This window comes from Rhincodon typus, unplaced genomic scaffold (assembly GCF_021869965.1).
Source record: "Rhincodon typus isolate 14 unplaced genomic scaffold, sRhiTyp1.1 hic_rhity00006164, whole genome shotgun sequence".
In the NCBI taxonomy this organism is placed as follows: domain Eukaryota; kingdom Metazoa; phylum Chordata; class Chondrichthyes; order Orectolobiformes; family Rhincodontidae; genus Rhincodon; species Rhincodon typus.
Genome location: NW_025971802.1, coordinates 1 through 9,776, shown reverse-complemented (window position 1 = coordinate 9,776; position 9,776 = coordinate 1). Strand labels below are relative to the sequence as shown.

The 9,776-nt window shown below is 42.4% G+C and overlaps 1 protein-coding gene across 1 annotated transcript; it reads left to right on the top strand.

Annotated features, from left to right (window-relative positions):
- Positions 1–4,801: 4,801 nt before the first annotated feature.
- On the top strand, positions 4,802–7,283 carry LOC109933207 (desmoplakin-like; the record flags this gene model as incomplete). The annotated part of the gene is made up of 2 exons (XM_048594126.1): positions 4,802–4,900; positions 5,203–7,283. Coding segments are annotated over 2 exons (2,049 nt in total), but the record flags the coding sequence as incomplete, so codon positions are not given.
- Positions 7,284–9,776: the final 2,493 nt, after the last annotated feature.

Sequence of the window (9,776 nt, the reverse complement as noted above, 5' to 3'; positions counted from 1 at the left end):
GACAAGGGAGGTGCAGTTGTAGTATGGCGCACTGACCTCTACATCGCCGAGGCCGGACGCCAACTCTCCGACACCTCCTCCTACCGCCCCCTTGATCATGACCCCACCCCTGAGCACCAAACCATCATCTCGCAAACCATCCACAACCTCATCACCTCAGGTGACCTCCCACCCACGGCCTCCAACCTCATCGTTCCCCAACCTCGCACTGCCCGCTTCTATCTCCTTCCCAAAATCCACAAACCTGAATGCCCTGGTCGACCCATTGTCTCCGCCTGCTCCTGCCCCACCGAACTGATCTCCAACTATCTCGACTCCATTTTCTCCCCCTTGGTCCAGGAACTCCCTACCTATGTCCGTGACACCACCCACGCCCTCCACCTCCTCCAGAACTTCCAATTCCCCGGTCCCCAACACCTCATCTGTACCATGGACGTCCAGTCCCTCTACACCTGCATTCCCCATGCAGATGGCCTTAAGGCCCTCCGCTTCTTCCTGTCCCGCAGGCCCGACCAGTCCCCCTCCACTGACACCCTCATCCGCTTAGCCGAACTCGTCCTCACACTCAACAACTTCTCTTTCAATTCCTCCCACTTCCTACAGACAAAGGGGGTAGCCATGGGTACCCGCATGGGCCCAAGCTACGCCTGCCTCTTTGTAGGTTACGTGGAACAATCCCTCTTCCGTACCTACACCGGCCCTAAACCCCACCTCTTCCTCCGTTACATTGATGACTGTATCGGTGCCGCCTCGTGCTCCCACGAGGAGCTCGAACAGTTCATACACTTCACTAACACCTTCCACCCCAACCTTAAATTTACCTGGACCATCTCTAACACCTCTCTCCCCTTCCTGGACCTCTCTGTCTCCATATCGGGCAACCACCTAGAAACCGATATTCATTTCAAGCCCACCGACTCCCACAGCTACCTAGAATACTCCTCCTCCCACCCACCTTCCTGCAAAAATGCTATCCCCTATTCCCAATTCCTTCGCCTCCGCCGCATCTGCTCCCAGGATGAGGCATTCCACTCCCGTACATCTCAGTTGTCCTCGTTTTTCAAGGACCGTAACTTCCCCTCCTCGGTGGTCGAGAACGCCCTCAACCGTGTCTCCCACATCTCCCGCACCTCATCCCTCACACCCCGTCCACGCAATAAGAACCAAAAAAGAATCCCCCTCGTCCTCACGTACCACCCCACCAACCTCCGGATCCAACGCATCATCCTCCGACACTTCCGCCATCTGCAATCCGACCCCACCACCAAAGACATCTTTCCCTCCCCACCTTTATCTGCTTTCCGGAGGGACAACTCTCTCCGTGACTCCCTTGTCCGCTCCACACTCCCCTCCAGCTCCACCACACCCGGCACTTTTCCCTGCAACCGCAGGAAGTGCTACACCTGCCCCCATACCTCCTCCCTCACCCCCATCCCAGGCCCCAAGAAGACTTTCCACATCAAGCAGATGTTCACCTGCACATCTGCCAATGTGGTATACTGCATCCGCTGTACCCGGTGTGGCTTCCTCTACATCGGGGAAACCAAGCGGAGACTCGGGGACCGCTTTGCAGAACACCTACGCTCGGTTCGCAACAAACAACTGCACCTCCCAGTCGCGAACCATTTCAACTCCCCTTCCCATTCCTCAGTCGACATGTCCATCCTGGGCCTCCTGCAGTGCCACAACGATGCCACCCGAAGGTTGCAGGAACAGCAACTCATATTCCGCTTGGAACCCTGCAGCCCAATGGTGTCAATGTGGATTTCGCAGGTTTCAAAATCTCCCCTCCCCCCACCGCATCCCAAAACCAGTCCAGCTCGTCCCTGCCTCCCTAACCTGTTCTTCCTCCCACCTATCCCCTCCTCCCACCTCAAGCCGCACCTCCATCTCCTACCGACCAACCTCATCCCGCCCCCTTGACCTGTCCGTCCTCCCTGGACTGACCTATCCCCTTCCTAACTCCCTACCTACACTCACCTTTCCTGGCTCCATCCCCGCCTCTTCGACCTGTTTGTTTCCTCTCCACCTATCCTCTCCTCTATCCCTCTTCTATCCGCCTCCCACTCTCTCCCTATTTATTTCAAAACCCCCTTCCCCTCCCCCTTTTCTGATGAAGGGTCTAGGCCCGAAACGTCAGCCTCTCTGCTCCTATGATGCTGCTTGGCCTGCTGTGTTCAGGCAATATAAGCTTATCCATTTTGGAGCTAAGAAGAATAGAATAGAGTACCTTCTAGGGAAATCAGAAGAACAAAAAGAGAGTATGAGATGGATCTGGCAGATAAGGTTAAAGATAATCCCAAGATGTTCCATCGCTATATTAAGAGTAAAAGGGTGGCTAGGAAGAGAATAGGTCCCCTTAAAGATCAGCGTGGCCATCTATGCGTGGAGCCACAGGAGATGGGGGAAATTTTTAATGAATGTTTCTCCTTAATGGTTACTGAGGAGAGAATCATAGATGCTAAGGAAATAAGGGAAACAAGTGCGGATACATATTACCACAGAGGAGGCGTTTGCAGCCTTAGATCGCATTAAGGTGGATAAATCCCCTGGGCCTGATCAAGTCCATCCTCGGACGTTGTGGGAGGCTAGGGAACAAATTGCAGGGGCCCTTGCAGTGATTTTTGCTTCATCTTTAGCTACTGGTAAGTCGTAAGTTCTGGAAGACTGGAGGGTGTCTAATGTTGTTCCATTGTTTAACGAAGGTAGCAAAGACAAGCCAGGAAACTACCGGCCAGTGACATCAGTAATAGGTAAGTTATTGGAGAGGATACTGAGGGACAGAATCAACCAAAATTTGGATAGTCAAGTTCTGATTAGGGATAGGCAGCATGGATTTGTGTGTGGAAAGTCATGTCTGACAAATCTTCTAGAGTTTTTCGATGAGGTAACCAAGAGGATAGGTAACAAAGAGGGTAGGGCAGTGGATGTTGTCTATATAAACTATAGTAAGGCCTTTGACAGGGAGAGCTAGCTAATTGGATTCAAAATTAGCTCGATGGTAGGAAGCAGAGAGTGATGGTTGAAGGTTGTTTCTCGGACTGGAGGCTTGTGACTAGTGGTGTGTCACAGGTGTTGGTGCTGGGACCTTTATTATTTGTTATTTACATAAATGATCTGGATGTGAATGTACAAGGCATGATTAGTAAGTTTGCAGATGATACAAAAGTTGATAGCAAGGAAGGTTATCAAAAATTACAGAGGGATCTTGATCAGATGGGGAAGTGGGCTGAGGATCGGCAAATGCAATTCAATACAGATGAGTGAGAGGTGTTGCACTTTGTAAAGTCAAACCAAGGTGGGACTTATGCAGTAAATGGTAAGGTCCTGAGGAGTGTTGTGGAACAGAGGGACCTAAGAGTACAAGTACATAGTTTGTTGAAAATGGCACTACAGGTGGACGGGGTAGTGAAGAAGATAGCATGCTGGCCTTCATCGGTTAAGGCATTGCATATAGGAGTTGGGATGTTTTGTTATAGTTGTATAAGTCGTTTGTGGGGTGGGGGGGAGCATTTTGAGTATCGTGTACAGTTTTGGTCATCCTGTTACAGGAAAGACATAATTAAACTAGAAAGTTTGCAAAGAAGATTTATGAGGATGTTGCCAGAACTAGTAGGCCTGAGTTACAGGGAGAGGTTGGTCAGGATAGGACTTTATTCCTTGGAATGTAGGAGAATGAGGGGTGACCTTTATTGAGGTGTATAAAATCATGAGAGCCATAGATAAGATGAATGTATATACTCTTTTTTTTTCCCAGGGACGGGGAATTGAAAACTCGAGGGCATAGGTTTAAGGTGAGAGGGCAAAGATTTAAGATGAGGGGCAACTTCTTCACGCAGAGAGTGGTGTGTATATGGAATGGGCTGCCAGAGAACGTGTTTGAGGCAGGTACAATAGCAACATTTAAAAAGCATTTAGATAGGTATATGGATGGGAAGGGTTTAGAGGGATATGAACCAAATGCGGGCAATTGAAACTAGCTGAGTAGGCACCATGGTTAGCATGGACCAGTTTGGGCCAAAGAGCCTGTTTCTATGCTGTATTACTCCATGACTCTTAATGGTGAAAAGCCAGAAACCATAGACGTCTGAACAAACTCTGGGTCGAGGTACAATTATTATTAAAGTGTCATGAACAAGTACAGAAAGTGATCAAAAAAGACCATTGAAGTGCTTGACTTTACAACAAAGGACTAAAATACAAGAAGGGAGAAGTCTTGTTTTACCCATACAATGCTATGAATAGAAGTATTGAGAGCAGTTCTGGACATCATGTCTTGGAGGGGGTGCAAGGGTTAATTTAGTAAAATAAACCTACTTGTGTATCTACCTCATTCTTGTTTTACTTTTCTTCGTTTCCCATTGGTGCATTTTGGTCCCAACCTTTTATGTTTCACTGACACATCTGCCAAAAGTTGGACTTTCTGAGATAGCTAGCACATGCTTCCTAGAACAAGTTTTGTGAGACTGGAGTGTCACTGTTTGACAGTTATTTTCTGCTTTAACAAGAAAATATCTGGAATACAATCCAAATGCCAGAAAACTTTCTTTGAGGATGAAATTAAGTGAAGAGAATAATTAAACATTGTCCTTTAATATCTGCCACTGAGTAACTCTCCAGCAGTTGCTACATGTCACTGGATTTAATAGCAGTGGTTATGACATTAAGCTAGTCATCCAAAGTTCATGGTTTGAGATCCTATCTCGCCAAGCTCTGAGTTCAGTAATCATGATCATATAGTTCCAGAAATAATCCTTAAAGTACTCACATTGTTATAAAATTCCTCTTTGTTTTCATTTAGTCTGCAGATCTTCAGTCTCGTTACATAGAACTTCTTACGCGATCCGGTGACTATTACAAGTATCTAAGTGAGATGCTGAAGAACATGGAAGAAGTGAAGGTGAACTTTTAGTTTTCTATTCCAGGAAAGTTAATATCATATTGTAATTGTTCTTGAAAATAATGAATAGTATTTGTCCATTTTCAAGTAGGAAGTAAAAGTATATTTTTCCAATATATTCTCTGTCATTTTTAAAACTGAACATATTTACTATTTGGACAGCCTTAAATATTTACTCTCAAAATATAACTAAGGTTACAAATGTAATAACTTTTTAGTTTGTAGATTTTGTGTTTATATTAAAGATGTAGGATACAAATCAAAATATCACAGGCCGCTTCCATCTAATTTTAATTATACAGATAAAAAACACAAAAATAGAACTTTTGGAAGAGGCACTTAAACATGCCCAAGATGAGAATGCTGATAGTGTTCAGCAGAAGAGGTTTCTTGATCAACATTTGAACCAAGTTCAAACTGAGTATGCAGACTTCAGGAAAAGAATTATAGTCCTAGAGGAGCAGAAGAGAAATGCTGAATTGGATCGTGATACCATGAAGCAGAGGGAGGACGCACACCTTCTCCAAATAAAAGAAATCAATGAGAAGATTACAAAATTGACATTTGAAATTGATGAGGAAAGAAGGAAGAGAAAAGCAGCTGAAAATTTGTATGATCAGCAAAAGAATGAACATGACAGTGCTTTCCGAATTAAACAAAAGGAACTGGATGAAATAGTGTTGATAAAATTGGAGATTGAGAAATCAATCAAAGACAAAGAGAGAGAGTTAGAAAGACTTAAGAATGCATTTCAGGAAGAGTCTTTAAAAAGGAGGCAGTTTGAAGGTGAACTAGATGAGCTTAGAGTCAAGTATGAGCAGGAAAACAGGATGTTGAAATCACACATTGAAAGAGAGGTTCATGAAAGAGAAAAAACAGTTGAAAGGTTAACTATAAAAAAGGAAGATGATATTGCAACTTTGAAAATTCAATTGGAGAAAGCTTTGAACGAGAAACGGAATCTCATGGAAGAAATGGAACGATTAAGAAGCTCTATCAAAGAAACTGAATTCAGTAGAAAAAAGGCAGAAAGTGATTCTTTGCAGCAGAAGTCAGCTTGTATTGAGGAATCTAGGAGGAGACAGAAACTTGAAATAGAAATTCAAACACTCACAAAACTTAAAACTGATGAAACACTGAGGCTTAAATCACTTCAGGAGGATACCTCCAAGGCTATCCAAGACAAAGGAAAAGAAATTGAAAAGTTAAGAATTTTACTAGAGGAAGAAGTCAATAAACGAAAACGATTAGAAAATGAAAATGATAAATTAAAACAACAGCAAATTGATTTTCAGAAGAAGGACACAGAAAAACTTACCAAGCTTAAAACTACAGAACAAGAGATTAGAGTTGTAAAGGTCGAACATGAGAAAGTGTCCAGAGAAAGATCTAAGTTGGAACAAGAAGTTGAACGGCTGCAGAACAATATCAGAGAAGCAAACAATGCCAAATATAAAACTGATGAGGAACTAATGCAACTAAGGAGGAATATATTTGAAGAATCTTCAAAGCGAAAGAGGGCTGAAGAAGAGGTTGAGCACCTTGAAAAAAAATGCAAGGATCATACACTCTCAATTACTCAGCTCACACAACAAATTGAGCATATCTCAGTCATGAAGAAAAAAGTTGAAAATGAGCTGTCCGAACAGCAGAAAGCTTTTGACCAACAGCTGAAAGAGAAGAATATTAGCACAGGAGAATTAAGTAGACTGTATGCTGATGTAGAAACATTGCGTCGCCAGTTGAGTCAAGAACAGGAAAATACAAGACAGGCTTGTCAGAGATATGAACATTTCCAAAAAACTATTGAAGAAAAAACCAAGGCTTTGAATGAGAGTCTAAGTGAAATAGACAGACTGCGTTCAGTCATAGAAAATCTCACAAAAGAACGACTGAAGCTGGAAGAGGAATTAAGAAATTTGAAGTCAAATTTTGATGATTTTAAGAGAGTCCAAGATGATGCAGAAGGTGATAAGTCAAGAACCATCTCTGAATTGCGGCTGCAACTTGAACTAACAAACAAAAGAACCACTGATCTTCAAGGGCTAATTAATGAGTTAAAGAATGAAAGGGAAAAATTGAGACTGGAAGTTGAAACATTCCAAAAGCAGGCTCTAGAGGTACATGCAAGTTTTACTATTTTATCATGTGAAGTATTTTGTATTAGTCTTATTAACAATTACTGTGTTCTTTTTAAAGAAAAAGTCAAAGCTAATATAATTCAGTACTTTACAGTATTTCAGATATTCTAAGCGGGTACCCTTAGTTGTGGAAATAAATTGAAGCCGAATTTCTGAAGTTCCCTAATCTAACACAAGTGACAGAATGATAAAATGGCTGTATTTATAATTCCTCTGAGGTTTCCATTAAAATAACTGGAGATAGTGACTGAATTTCTACAGTAGTTATTGCCACTTATTTCTATGCTTGGAGGATAATGAAAAATACAGAGGTTAACATTTTATTCCAGATCATAAAAATTGAATTAAAGCCATTGCGAATTAACTTCAACTTTGTGCTTATGAATTTGTTATTAATTTGATCACTTCACAAATGTTGATCAATCTTTCAGCAAAAATGCAATTTTAAAACCAGTCAAGTGATTTTAAATGCTATATCTGAACACATACTGTAACTTCGACAGAAAATGATCAAAATCTCCAGAGAGTTGGCAAAACTAATGTTGTTCAATTCAATTGGATTCAAACTATCTATCACTGAAGTTACAATGAGATTGGAAACCCCCATCAAAATTTTTAGATTCCTGGAATGACTGCATTTATAGAAATAAAATATTTCTTAAGTAACATCTTCTGAGAATATTTTGAGCACAAGTGACATTGTGGTATATGTCCTATGATTTTATCAGTCACAAAAACAACAAAAGCTGTAAGTTTCACATAGAAGAATGAGAAGGCCAGATTCATGTAAGTTCCTTTCCACGCTACACACCAGCTTGACTTGTAAAAACATTAATTGTTGATGGTGGGCCAAAAATCTAAGAACTCCTTTAAACACTATGGGAGGAATTCACACACCACAGCAAAATGCAGCAAGAGCAACACCTTCTTGAGGGTAATTTACAATGAGCCGTAAATGTTGTCCTTTCTAATGATGCATGTGAATAAAAAGAAAATCTCTGCAAAATTACACTTCCCTTGCCACTGTCAGAATTAACTACGAAAGTTTCTTGACCTATGGCTTCTGACCGACAAGTGAGTTCTCATCCGTGCTGTGGCCAACAGATACCCTTAATTGACATTACTTCTCAAAACCTGATGTCAGGTCATTACCTCTGTGCTAAAAACCTCTGTGCTAAAATGCGGACGCTGTAAATCAGGAAGAGTCACCGGATCTGAAACGTTAACTCTGAATTTTTTTCTTCACAGATGCTGCCAGATCTGCTGAGCTTTTCCAGCAACTTCTGTTTTTGTTCCTGATTTACTGCTTCCGCAGTTCTTTCGGTTTTGAAAACAAGGATAAGAATTTTAAAATCTAAGCATTTTGTGAACACAAACCAGGAGCCAATGTTAAGTCAGTGAATACAGAGGTAATAGGTTATTTTGATGCAAGTTAGGATGCAAATAGAACACAGGAGTTTTGAATAACCATGGTTACAGAGGGTAGAAGATGGAAGTCCAGCCACAAGTGCATTACTATAGTCATGTCTCGAGGTACTGAAAGGCATCGATGAGGGTTTTGCCAGCAGCAGATGAACTGAGTGATGGCTGGAGTTAGCTGATATTGCAGAGGTGGAAGTAGATGGTCTCAGTGGCATATTATACTATAGGATTGATCAGCTGAGATAGTGGCATACATTTAAAGGGATGTTTCAGAATAAAGCATAGGCCCCTGACCTCATTCCAGCAATAATACTAACAACTTGTGCTTCATGCTCTGAACTCTCAATTATCAATAAAGTGAGGGAAGTTGGTTATCAATAATACTATGAAGCATCACTAGTTTACCAATAACCTGTTCACTGATGTTCAGTTTGGGTTGGATTCTGCAAGGGCCATTTGGCTGTTGACCTCATCAAAGCCTTAGTTCAAACATGGACAAAAAGCTGAACTGAATGCAACATTTCACCCAGTTTGGCAAAAAGGTGCCCTAGCAAAACCGGACTCGGTCAAAATCCGTGGGAGACCTCGCCACTGGCAGGAGTTATACCTAGCACAAAAGAAGATGGATATGATTATTGGAAGCCACTCATCTCAGCTCCAGGATATCTCTGCAGAAATTCATCAGGATAGTGGCCTAAGCTCAGCCACCTTCAGGTGCTTCATCAATGACTTTCCCTTCTTCATTGGGTCATAAGTGGGGATGTACGCTGGTTGCATAATGTTCAACAACATTCATGACTCTTTATATAGCAAAGCCATCCAAGTCCAAACTCAGCAAGACCTGGACAATATCCAGGTTTGGACTGACAATTGACAAGTAACATCTGTGCCACATGTGCCAGGCAATAACTATTTCCAACAAGAGAGAACCTGGACAATTGCCCCTTGATATTCATTGGTATTACCATTGATGAATCGCCAAAATCAACATCTTGGGTGTTACCATTGATCAGAAACTGAACTGGACTAGCCATATAAATACTGTGGCTACAAGGGCAGGTGATAAGCTTGGAATCCCATAGCGAGTAACTCACCTCCTGATTCCCAAAGCCTGTCCACCAAGTAAAAGGCTCAAGTTAGGAGTGCAGTGGAATACTTCCTACTTGACTGGATGGGTGCAACTCTAGCAACATTCAGGAAACTTGACACCACAAAGCATCTGAGATAACAAGGTGTACAGCTGGATGAACACAGCAGGCCAAGCAGCATCAGAGGAGCAGGAAGGCTGACGTTTCGGACCTAGACCCTTCTAG